The 13374-nt window shown below is 40.3% G+C and overlaps 1 protein-coding gene across 4 annotated transcripts in view; it reads right to left on the reverse strand.

The window, feature by feature from the left end:
- ivns1abpa (influenza virus NS1A binding protein a) overlaps positions 1-13374 on the reverse strand; it is a 28646-nt gene that overhangs the window by 11305 nt on the left and 3967 nt on the right. For 2 of the 4 annotated variants that reach the window (XM_085982579.1, XM_085982581.1), the window contains exons 2-5: positions 3763-4045; positions 2200-2343; positions 1275-1444; positions 143-218 (exon numbers count right to left, since the gene is read on the reverse strand). In XM_085982579.1, the coding sequence (XP_085838705.1) occupies positions 143-218; positions 1275-1444; positions 2200-2310 (357 nt within the window). In that variant the 5' untranslated portion in view covers positions 2311-2343; positions 3763-4045. The remainder of the gene's footprint in view (positions 1-142; positions 219-1274; positions 1445-2199; positions 2344-3762; positions 4046-13374) is intronic. The other 2 variants (XM_085982580.1, XM_085982578.1) reach the window with 2 other exon arrangements.

The following is a 13374-nucleotide window of genomic DNA, read 5'->3' on the forward strand; positions in this document are numbered from 1 at the left end:
TTAAACCACACTTGTGCAAGAACAATGAATTTTTCCTGATTAGATCAAAAAAAGTTTGCAACTGCATTAGATAATTCCATTTTGGCAAAACCTCAACCTTCTTCCCCAAATGCAAGTAGCTGCCAGATTAGCATCTACAAACCTGTCTCACTCGGTCCATCTTCAATTTTTTGGCAGCTGTATACACATCTTTTACCAGTTCTTTATCTGCTTTAAGCCTGCAAAGTAAACACAAATTAGCTTTAAAATAATTGGCCTTTAGTCTGCTAAAGCTTCTAAACACAAGCTCAATTTAGATACAACTTAAATGAGATACTCTAACTGGAAAAAAAGGATGGAGCAGTGATGAAAATGTCAGTAGCAAAAAGTAGAAACATTGAGAACTGTCAATTCAATGACCAACAGTGAAATGAACATGGCCTTGGGGGAGGGGGGGGGGGGGGGGAAGTATTAAAGACAAGGAGTGCATGTGAAGCACAAACATGGAAGACAACTTCTATACTGAAATAGCAATTTGACTTCAAAACCAAGAAAAATATTAAATCAAAAGGGGGTGAAAATAAGGTGAAGAATTCCTCCTAGAAATATATAGACAGGCTTGTAATCAAATGATAGAAAACAAGTGTTTCACTGCCCCCTCCAACCCAAACACTAATATGAGAAGCTTCAACCAGTTAGTTACTTAATATCACACAGATTATCTGGTCATTAATCACATTGTGGTTTGAGAGAGCTTGCTGTGCGCAAATTGGCTGCCACACTTCCTACATTACAACTGTGACAATACTTCAAAAAGTACTTCATTGGCTGTAAAGCGCTTTGGGACATCCAGTGGTCATGAAAAGCACTATATAAATGCAAGTCTCTCTTTCATTATAGATTGACAAGAAAAACAAAGAAAGGCTACTCATGAACCACCTATCCCCAACTAAGTTGCAAAAAAAAAATCCTCCTAGACTGCAGCAATTTATAATTTCAACTAGTGGCTAATTACACTGCTGAACACAGCAGTTTCACGAGAATCTACCCTGGAAGACCAGTTATAAGCCAGGGTTTCTAAAGATTGCAAAAGTTAATTCAAACCTGCTGCTCACATGTTGCAGAACCCACTTACATACCTGTTCATTTTATTCTTGAGGAGCACAATGTGCATTACAAACTGGAATTATAAGGGTAGATTCAAAGAGCCATTTGTTTTATTGAACTTTCAGTGCATGACTACAGCCCTATTTTGAAGAACAAATGGATTGTAATTTCACATGGACAACACTTACTGTGCAGTGTAGGCATAGTTCATCAAGATTTCAACTGCAGCTGGATTCAGGTCATCAAATTTCACATGAGAAAATCCATGGGGATCACTATCATTGTTGAAAATTTCAAATAGATAAGGACTGCAGCAAGCAAGGACAGCTCTATGAGCCAGCATCTCATGTCCACAGACCTTAAATTAGATGGGGAAAAATTCTGAATCACTTGAGTTAGTGATTTCAAAAACACATTCCATTCAATAATGCACAGATTTTTCTAGGAAGACACTACAGCTCTTTTTCCAGAATAAAAATGACTACAATCATTCTTGCAAACAAGTTAATGATCATTTGATATTTACAGCTACAACAAATTGATGAGCAACCACAAGTTCAAGCCAACTCTCAAAACGGTAATCCCATCCCATCAGAACAGCATGGAATATGGTCAATTTATAGGTTTCCAATTAAGAGCTCAAACACAGTATTTCCCCCCATTTCATACAGACCAGGAAGAATTCAGGTTCGACCCCTAGCATGGGATGTCACAGCAAAAAGGACACAACTGCCCTCAAGTTAGGGAGGGGGAAAATTAAAGCTTACTATCCAATGCATGTGTGGACATTAGGACAGCATCAGGCCACCATGCGAATAGGTTGTTGAAACTCAACTGTCTAGTTTCTGGACAAGAATGGTCACTTGTGCGAGGTACCAGAGGGCACCTGTGGAACCACACCTAAACAAGGAGTCAATGCCTTGATAGGAGAAGTAAAGGAAAAGAGATAAATGGGAGGGAAATGTCAGTACTAAATATAGACTTAAAACAACCAGAAGGGAATTCAATTTTGTTCGATTACATATACACCATTACTTCACAAAATATAGTTGATCTATTTACTAAATATACAAAATTATTCAAAGTTTAAGATGTAAAGTAATTTATGAATACCTGGAGTCTGACATCACAGAACTGTCCACTTTTTCGCAGGGCATTGAGTTTGGCCACAGATGACTCAATGAAATTCTCATCTTCAAAAACTAAATACCCGTTAGGAATCATTTTTTTTCCTTCCCTTGTGGGCAGAGAAACCTGCTAAAATAAATTTAAATCAATTGTTTTTACAATTTATTGCAAGATTGTTCAGTACACATCCAATTTATCACAAATTTTGTGCTGCAGTACATCAGCAATATTTCAAAAATCAGAACCGGGTGCATGGAGAGAACAGAGCACAAAACAGAAGTACTTAAGACATTCACAATAAAAAGAGGTGTTCTGAAACCATAAGTTCTGTAATGAGAATCAATTATGAGTGATACAGATGCAAAGAAAAACCAGATATCCTCTGGCAATCAGGGAATACCATGGAGTACAATGTTACCCAAGTATAGCTGCTTCATTTCAAGGAATTGGTCAATAGGCTTCACAGACAAACTGTTCATTTCTAAAATGAATATGTCTTATCCAGTACTGGGGATACAAGGGGAGAGTACTGTACTGCAATAAGTGAATTATCTACTTCCAATGCAAGTTTATTCATCAATAATATGGCCCCTCAGCTCATCATTTCTATTTGTGAAAAACTATAGGCACTCCCTTTAAAATACTCAATTAAAAACTCAATTGTTAGCACCAATGATCTTTAGTAACATTAGTTATTCGCTGCACATTTGTTACATTATTTCTGTAGCACTGTAACTGCTACTGGAGACATACTGGTGCTGCTATTGTCCAATAAATGTGAACAAAAAGCTGCAAGCCGAATATCCTAACTTCTACAGATTTATCTGACCTAAAACAGGTATCAATAGCGTAAAGTGAACAATTACCGTCAGGTACAGCAAAACATACAATTTGCAAACATGAAAAGTTCTCATGAATCACTACTGTGTACTGGAATGTTGTATAGCTTTGCACTCAAATACAAAGGCTTATACATACTGGCAAGATGCATGAATTCCATGGTAGCAAGGAACAAATTCTAATTCTCCATTCAGCATTTGATAGTCTCAAACAGATCTAGAACTTCAATTTGACAGGAAGTGAAAATGACCACCACCACAACTAGTTTGACACAAGCATCCATTCCATGCCTAACTAGAGATCAATGGCAATGCTTTTACAAAGGGGCATCCAATTCTACCTCGAATGGAGGATTGAGTACAACAGAAAAAAGGTGGCTATCGCACCAAACCCAAGAAAGATGTTTAGACAAATTGCACTCTATGAAAATTTATAAATATGAAAATGGAACAGGAGAAAGTAGCTTCTTTGTACTACAACAGTCTACAAAATCTGCAAACTGTTCACTCTAGAAAAGGCTCTAGGAAATGGAAGGGCCAAAGTTCTGCCTTTGTTAAATAAAACTCAGTTAATTGGCATCAATGATATAATCGTTACACTGACCAAAAATGCAAATGCATGAAAAGCATTTCAAGTGTGTCACTTTACCATCAACTTTGCTTTCACGAGAACATATGCACAATGTATGTAATTTAAAAAAAAACTTACTTAATACTGCTGTACTGCCAGAAAAATTGTGAAGAAATAAAATTTCAAAAAGTGAAGGCACTTGGAGTGTTTGGGCACTCTGGATCCAGTTTTTTTAAGCAAATTCTGAAAAGACAACTCGATGTATCAATATGTAGGCAGGTAATAATGACGAGACGAGTCCAGTAAGGGTAAGCCTCAAATGGTGCTGACAAAAATCAGGCTCGCAGCCGATGAAAAGGAGTCCCAAAATACACCAAGGCTATAGATATGAATTTCTATTGTGATGGTCTTGCATATTATCCTAGAGGAAAAACAGAATTGTGGTTATACAAAGCATATTAGTAGACTATTCACAGCCACTGCACAATGGAAGATTTTCCCTGCTGCTCTTTCCTCGCCCACATCTCCAATTTTTCTCTGCACTAAATTTGATGGCTCTATAGCTAGCCAACTGAGTGGCTCTAGATATATTCACAGAAACTCCCCCACAAATACACACTGTATAAAAGTGATGTAAAGCACATTCTTAAGGCGGAGTGAAAGCAAGACTGCTGCTGGAAAAAACGACAGCTCTGTTCTGCCTGAATCACAACCTTAGAAAAGTTAAAAATTAAATTAGTTCCATCTGTGCAATAGGGAACCAAGTACTACAATATCACTGGATTTCAGAATTTTCCTGACTAGTTTTACAGCAAGATCTCTGGTGTCTGTATACAGACAATAACACCAATTACAGAAAGTGACAAAATAAATGGTAAGTCTGGAAGTGGCAAGTGCATTATGCTCCAAGTCATGCAGAGCTGAAGATTCCAGTTACAGTTCTGGTCTGCAGAGTTAACTCACGTCAGCCATGGTAATAGTAGAGGCACTCAGAGTGACTCCTGCCAATGATCCGGAAGCTGATTTCAATGACTGGAAGCTGCACAGAAGCATTCTGCGCATTAATCTGGAAATTTCGATGTCAGGGTTCCTCCACCCAACTACTATCCACCAGCCCCATTTTCAGCAAAACATTGGCATCATGCAAGCTTAGGATTGAGTGAAGTTATTACCACCGCAGCTGAAATTGCATCCAAGCTCCTAAAGTGGAAGGGCCTATCTGGATAAATGAAATACATCCAAGTTGGTGATCCACTTTAATCTTCAGTGGCCTAAGATAGCAGACTGTCCTACACTTCAAGAGGGCAGGGGAAACTATATTTAGCAACTGAAGTCAGAGCAGCAATAACATTGCATGCTACCTTCAAGCAGAGGTGGTTCTCACCACCAAAAGAGAGTGACTGTTTAGTTCCCACAGCAGCAAATACAACACCGGTTTGATGTCATAATCCAATAATCTCTACAAGATAAAAACATTTTCATATACAAAAAGGTCAGTGAATCCAGTTCTATATAAACATGTAATATCAGTTTGCACAACTCCCAAATGATCCTAGTACGATAGCAAAATACTGCAGATGCTGGAAATCCAAAATAACAGAAATGCTGGAAAAACTCAACAGGCCAGGCAACATCCATGGAGAGAAATTAGAGTGACGTTTCGGGTCTAACCCTTTTTCAAACTGGAAAGGAAATTAAATAGATCGAAGGCAGGGCTGCGATAGAAGAAAAGTAGTAAGAGACTTTAAGAGGTATTCAAAACCAGACGAGATGGTAATAGGACAGTGGAGACAAAAGATGGCAGGATTAGGTGGGAAGTGTACTGGCAGGATGAGACAGCTGCCGTGTGGGAGAGAGAAAAGGGGGGGGGGGGGGAAGGAGGAGGAGAAGGGAAGATCCAAAACAAAGGGGTGGGGAAAAAAAAAGTAAAAATGTAATAGGGGTCATGGTTATTCAATATAGAGTTCAACAATTTCAGATCATAAACCCCCCCCCACCCAAACGTTTCAGGTCGATGACCTTTTGTCAGAACAGGAAAAAAAAGCAGGAAATGTAAAGCAAGTATGGGGGCTGGGAAAAGGGGGAAGGGGATGAAAGAACAAAGGGAAGGTCAGTGATAGGGTAGAAAGCAGGAGAGATCGAGACACATTGAGATATTCAAGGCAAGGGGAGGTGGAAATAGGGCAGGTTAAGGAACAAAGGATGGCTCTAGATGGGTGTGAATTGCACTGGCAGAATGATATATATATATATATTATATGATCTGAAATTGTTGAACTCTATGAGTGCCTAAATCGAAAGATGAGGTGCTGTTCCTCGAGCTTACGCTGAGCTTCCGTGGAACAATGAAAGAGGCAGAGGACGGTGAGGCCCAAGGGGGAGTGGAGCAGAGAATTAAAAAGTGACAGGCCACCAGGAGCTCAGGGTCCCCCTTACGGACTGAACGGAGGTGTTCCACAAAGCGGTCACCCAATCTGTGTTTGGTCTCCCCAATGTAGAGGAGACCACATTGTGAACAGCGAATACAGTATACTAAATTTAAATTGCAAGAAGTAAATCACTTTCACTTGGAAGGGGTGTTTGGGGCCCTGGACAGCAGGAAGGGGGGGGGGGGGGGGGGGGGAAATGTATAAGGGCATGTGTTGCATCTCCTGCGCTTGCCCGGGAAGGTGCCGGGTAAAGGAGAAGGGGTGCTGGGGGTGGTAGGAGTGGACTAGGGTGTCGAAGAGGGAGCAGTCCCTATGGCATGCTGAAAGGGGAGGCGAGGGGAAGATGCGTTTGGTGGTGGGATCACGCTGGAGGTGGCAGATGATCCGTTGAATGTGGAGGCTGGTGGGGTGAAAAGGTGAGGACAAGGGGAACTCTATTGTGGTTCTGGGAGGGAGGGGCAGGCGTGAGAGCAGAAGTACAGGAGATAGAACAGACACGGTCAAGGGGAATCCTCGGTTGAGGAAAAAAGGCGGCATTGTTGGAGCAGATGCGGCAGGGAGAGAAAGGAAGAGAGAGTCCTTACAGGAGGCGGGGTGGGAGGAAGTGTAGTCCAGGTAGCTGTGGGAGTCAGTGGGCTTGTAGTGAATGTCAGTCGATAACCTATCCCCAGAGATGGAGAAGTCGAGGAAGGGAAGAGTCAGAGATGGACCATGTGAAGGTGAGGGAAGGGTGGAAATTGGAAGTAAAGTGAATGAAATTTTTCTAGTTCAGGGCGAGAGCAGGAGACAGCACCGATAGTCATCAATGTACCAGAAAAAGAGGGGATCCGAGTAGGACTGGAACAAAGTGTTCCACATATCCCACGAAAAGGCAGGCATAGCTAGGACCCATAGCAACACCTTTGATTTGGAGGAAATGAGTGGAGTTCAATGCGAGAACAAGTTCAGCCAGGCGAACCTGGTTTCCCAGATCAGCAACATAAAAAGTGTCAAAGTCTGCTGATGGGCTCCTGGAATCCAACTTAAAAATACTATTACAGATCTTGGAGACTCAACAAAACAGTAATCAAATGTATACCAGCAAGTCAACTGCAACATTCATTTGCTGTATGTTATGAAGGTCATTGACTTGAAACATTAACTCAATCTCCACAGGTGTTGCCTGGCCTGAGTGTTTCCAGCATTTGCTTCTTTTCAGATTTACAGCATCTGCAGTATTTTGCTTTTGTATGCATTTATGATTCATTTACAGTTTAAAGTTCCATTATTAGCAAAAGGGAATGGTCTAACTAGTTAACCAGCACCTAAACATCCGGAAATCTCTCAACCGGCAAAATTCAAGAATAGGTTCAGGCAAGTTTTACTATATATTAGTGGCCGTGTAACCAGGGTGCCTGGATCTGTGGCCATGTAACCAGGGTACCTGCACAAGTGCCTTTTAACCAGGGCTCCTGTACTGTGGCCGTGTACGGGGCTACGTATACCTCTCTAATCCGGACTTTTTGATCAACCGGCACCACACTGGTGCCGGATAAAAAAAAAAAAGTTTCCTGTACTTGATTATCTGAAGCCATCAACATTAACTACACTAAGTTTGAGGCAATGTACAAATAATGACAGTGAAACTGAAGCAAGGAGGTGGCCGGTAAATGATCAGTAGAACTATTGCAAGTCAGTTTGATGCAACTTTTTTATTTTTGATCATCACAGCTGTGGTAATGCCATTAAAATGTACAAATGCAAGAGTTAAATTTTTTTGCCAAATAGTAAATTGCAACTAAAAAAGGTAAGAGTATGCAGATGTTAAGTAGAATTTTCAAAAATTTAACTTTCAATGCCTCATGGACTTGCGCATTAGGATATTTTACTACGCCACTCCAATATTTAATTAAGCACTTGCATTCTTTCCCCCTGCATAAATACTACAAAATTAAATTCAGATGATTCTAGAATTCATTATGTAGCTCTCATGAGAAGGTTTTAATCTTGCTTGGACGCCCCAGACATCTTGTGGTTTGGTGCCTTATCCTGGCTATAGGCTGCAACCACTTAATACACACCTGACCATAAGCGATGAGCAACAGTTCAACCAACAGAAACATCAATTGCATTAAGTCTTCTACACACCTATGGATATATTAGTGCAACCCAAATAGGGTTGCAAAGGGATGGAAAGTTTCCGGTAAATTTCCGGAAATTTTCCATGGGAAGTTTAGCTTGGGAATTTTGCCCAAAAAAAGCATATGCTAGCATAATATTTTTTTTTTGTATTTCTTTCTTTTTCCCCCCCACAGGTCCTCTCTTGAAATTACTAACAGAGATGGAATCTTAATTATTAAACATATATTGATTAAGAAATTCCTTTTATCGTCTTACTTGGCTTGTTTTAATAATTACAAGTTTTGTGTGTGACTGTGAACAAATGTGTCCTGATTGGTTGGATGAGCGATTAGCTCCCTCTATTTGTAATATTTGCATATCGAATTGTGATTGGCCTGCAGGCATCTGTAAGACTGCTATAGTTTTTTTTTTTTTAAGATCCAGGTTAGGGGTCCTGAGGGAAGTCATTTTGTTTTCTGCTGATGTGATGATGCAATAAGTAAATCAGACTTTATACCAAATAAACCAGTTACTTGTTGAACTCTTGTCCTTCAATTTAAAATATACAAAATAATACACTATTGGTGATGTAGCGTCGTGTGTGTACAGGTCATGCTTCCATCACATGGAGCATCAGCAAAAATGTACTCACCCTGTTGCAATCGTGCTGATCGACCGCAGTTCAACAGAGACGAATGCCCTTTATTTCTCTGCATAGAACAATGCTACGTTTACCGTCGGATGTGTGGAAGCATTTTACCCCAGGCATTAAAGATGGAAAGACTGTGTACATGTGCAAACACTGTAGAAAGCCACATGTAAAGAATGCCACAAAGATGCAGCAGCATTTATCCAAATGCAACAACTTCACTCATATTACATCTATTGGGTGCACAGCTCATGGGCTTAACCTGCTCCTCAAGGACATCATGGGTTTGAGAACCATGGAAGCACTGTACAAGAGAGCCAAGCAAGTTGTTAAGTATGTCAGGGGAAAACAGGTAGTTGCAGCAACCTACAACTCCAAGCAAATGACAAAGAACAAGAACACCACACTGAAGCTGCCCAACAACACTAGATGGGGTGGTGTTGTCATAATGTACAACAGCCTTCTGGAGGGTAAGGAGTCGCTGCAAGAAATGGCAATATCCCAGTCTGGGGATATGGAAACCACCATCAAGAAAATACTGCTGGATGATGTGTTTTGGGAGAGAGTGGTTCACAGAATCACAGAAACCCCACAGTGCAGATAGAGGCCATTTCGGCCCATCGAGCCTGCACCGACACATATCCCACCCGATCCCCGTAACCCCTGCACCAACACATATTCCACCCTATCCCTGTAACCCCACGTATTTAATCCCCCTAACACTAAGGGTCAATTTATCATAGCCAATCAACCTAACCCGCACATCTTTGGACTGTGGGAGGAAACCGGAGCACCCGGAGGAAACCCACGCAAACATGGGGAGAATGTGCAAACTCCACACAGACAGTCGCCCGAGGCCGGATTCGAACCCGGGTCTCTGGCGCTGTGAGACAACAGTGCTAACCACTATGCCACCGTAGCAGCCTTAAATTACTCTCACCAGTAGCATCTGCAATTGCTCAGATTGAAGGAGATGACGCTGTCTTGTCAGATGTTCTCAGGCTTTTTACTGATTTAAAAGAACAAATCAGCATTGCCCTACCCACATCCCTGCTGCTCAAAGCAGAGAAGGCAATTGTTCAATTCATACAGGACGTGTCAAGAATTTTGTGTCAAGCAGATTCATGCTGCAGCATACATGCTGGACCCAAAGCATGTTGGGTGACCAATACTTTCTGGAGAACAGATCAACAGCGCTTAGTGTGATTTCTACCCTCTCACACCATCTCAATCTGGATGTGGGCAAAGTTCTCTACCAAGGTCTTTGGAATGGGGATGGGATATGGGAATCATGCAAGCATATCAGTACACATACCTGGTGGAAGGGATTTTGTGCATCTGAGGCCGTGTCACCTATTGCATCGGTGATACTCCAAATCCCACCTCCATCAGCGGCCTCTGAACGAAATTGGTCACTTTTTGGGAATACGCATACAAAGGTGTGCAACAGGCTGACTAACGAGAGTGGAGAAACTGGTGGCTATCCGGGCGAACCTACAACTTATTGAGCCAGATACAGAAGTGTCCACCACACAGCTAGACACTGACAGAGGAGGAAATGGACACGTCAGAGTCAGAGAATCAGGAGGAGCAATGAGGAGTAGAAGACTCAAAAGGGACAAAATAAGGACAAATTACAGGCTAAATAAGCTGACGCTCTTTTTATTTTATTTTAGATGGGTCTTTTTTGTGGGGGTTCAATAAAGTTCAAAATTATAACCTAAATAAAGTTTTGAAAGCCTGTTTTTATTTGTATGGAACAGTATGTCTATTTTGACGACAAAGATAATATAAGGGTCAGAGACAAAAACCATCAGTGTGCAAAAACTCTCAAAATTCCCATAAATTCCCATGGAAAGTTTCCTCTCTTTAAAAATTCCCAGAATTTTGCAACCCTAAACCCAAAGCATGGCAAATTTCTACTATTTTACAAACCAGCAGTTTGAATTATTAAGCAAAAACATCTAATAGTCTTGTATGTTACACACATTAGAAAAACCTACCCAATGGGCAGAAAGCTACCTGGACTCATCACCAAAGGAAGCATTGCTCAAACAAGTCTCCAAGAACAAATAGTTCAATGGATGTTTATTTACTTACAAAGATGCCACAAATGCAAGTGACAAAATAAACAGATGTTCTATGGCATCACTGCAACATGACCAACTGACAGACATAGATATTGTATATAAAATGTTTTTTTTTGTTTTTTTTAAAAACACATCCCATTTTGAAAAGCTCAAGCAGCTTCTCTACATCATATCCTCGGGCCAATTTGAAGATTCCCAGCTTCTGAAGCCCCAGTACACGAGGTGTTCAGCTACTGTTCAATCAAAAAGGACGCAAGTAGCAGAAACGGCAACTTGGGTTCAGACCTAGCTTGGTGATTTCAGTCAGCTTAGGGAATGACACTTCCAACAAGAGGGGGCGGGGCTGCTTTGGGTCAGAGCATGCCTCTGGTAATTATGAAGCTACATAACCAGAAAAGCACATCACTTGTCATACTTGAGCACCTGATACAGCATGCGGGGGAAATACTTAAAATTAAAGATCAGACCATTTAGTGTTTATATTGATATACAAGGATGAAAAGATATATACTGCCCTCATAGGTGTATAGATCTATACTGCACATGAACATGTTCTAGCTTTGATAGTTCTTTGTTCAATGGAACCAGCTAGTGGATAATTAACTACAAATTCTTCTGGTGTGAAAAATTGACAATGTGGGCATTAATTTTTACCTTCCAGTAGCAGCAAACTTATCCAGATCGAATTCACAAAGGGCAAATCTTATATTCTCATTTACTGAGCTTTTAATTTGTAAAAAACATTTTGGGAGCATTTAACACCATCTGCTCATCAATGTTTAAAAAAATTACTTCAAGCTCTTCATTAATACAATGCACTAACAGCATGTTATTTCATATACTGTAACCCTAATCTTACAAGGTCACTACTCTCACTTGAGCAGTAATATTCAAAACCCCCAAGAGTCGATCTCTACTAACTCCCCTCGACTGGATGAAAATGACTTCACTGGCTAAAGTTGTAATCTAATGCTATACAGGTGGCAGATCATTGTAATCCAATCATGAGTTTAAGAAACACAACAAGAAACCCTGTAAACTCATTTGGGGGAATAACACCGCAGAGCCTTGTGGATCCGTAAGCTTAATGATGTGGCCTTATCTTAATGCATAAATAAAAACTAAGCAACATCAAGGAATGCCCTCTCAACCTCTCTTTGCTCCTTTAAAGACACCTTAAAAATGGCCTCTTTGACCAAGCTTTTGGTCAACTATCTTAATATATCTGTGGGGTTCGGCGTCAAATTTTGTTTGATAACGATCCTGCGAAGTGCCTTGGGATGTTTTATTATGTTAAAGGCGCCATATAAATAAAAGTTGAAGTGGAGGGAATCCAATTTTCAAAAACTAATTCTGCTGTTATGAAATTTGATTTTAACTCAATGTGTCAGTACAAATTCCATTTACAAAACCTCCCGATAACCTACGCATGACATTAAGTTGAGGTAAAAGCAACACTAATTTTATTAAACCTATTGACATAATTTGAGAATTTGGGTGGTTTCTAACTTGAGAATTTTATTCCCGATAGTCACTCCTTGAAGAATTTGAATTAACAAAAATTACATTGGGTGCCAGATGCAATTTAGTGCATTGAAAAAAGGGCACCAAGTAGCAAGGTCATTTTAGTTTTTGCTTCTGCAGAATTTCAACATCACATTACACTTACTATATGCTAAAAAATAAATGTAATGGGCAGGGAAACAATATACCTTCAGAACAGAAGCCAGTCACACTTCCAATGGGAGCACTCAAATCATTACCTGGAGCCATAATAATCACACTTAGAAAGGAATGGTTTAATCAATAGAATGGCAGAGAATGCAGTGGACATAGCATATTTAGACTTTCAATAAGCATTATACAGAAGAGCTAATGCCCATTATAAACAGTAAAGCACCTGCACAGAAACAAGGCTGACTGACAGAACAAAGGCAAGGTAGACGTAAATAGGCGTTTGGCAGTTCAGCTACTAATGTGCCATGGTGTTCCACAGCAAGACCTCTTGATCTCCCATTACATGAAAATGATTTGCATATGGTCAAAGGAGGAATATCAAAACTTGCTAATAGCAAATTAGGAGGCAAGAAAAATTGCACAAAAGAATACAGGAGTCTGCAGGAGATCAGGCAGGTTAGGGCAGTGAGCAGATGTAGTGAAAGCAATTTAAAAAAAGGTATAAAAAGGTAAAGTAGCACATTTTGAAGAAAAACAAACTTAAGACAGAAAGGGATTTGTAAGTGTAAGAGAAACAGCAATAGGGTGGTTTAAACAGAGGCATTTAATAGAGAGATGACTAAAGTCAGTTTTTAATTAAAATTTTTCAGGGAGCAAATTGGTAAATGCCAATTGCCTCCCCATGTTTCAGGAAAAACACATTTGAAATTACCTACCCTTTTAACAAAGTGGGCCCAGAGACCCAAGCACATCATATAAGCATCGCATGCACACAGCTGTGCAGACTTCACCGATGCAATTCAGA

Source organism: Somniosus microcephalus, chromosome 3, assembly GCF_052327205.1.
Source record: "Somniosus microcephalus isolate GS21.2 chromosome 3, FLI_Smic_1.0, whole genome shotgun sequence".
NCBI lineage: Eukaryota > Metazoa > Chordata > Chondrichthyes > Squaliformes > Somniosidae > Somniosus > Somniosus microcephalus.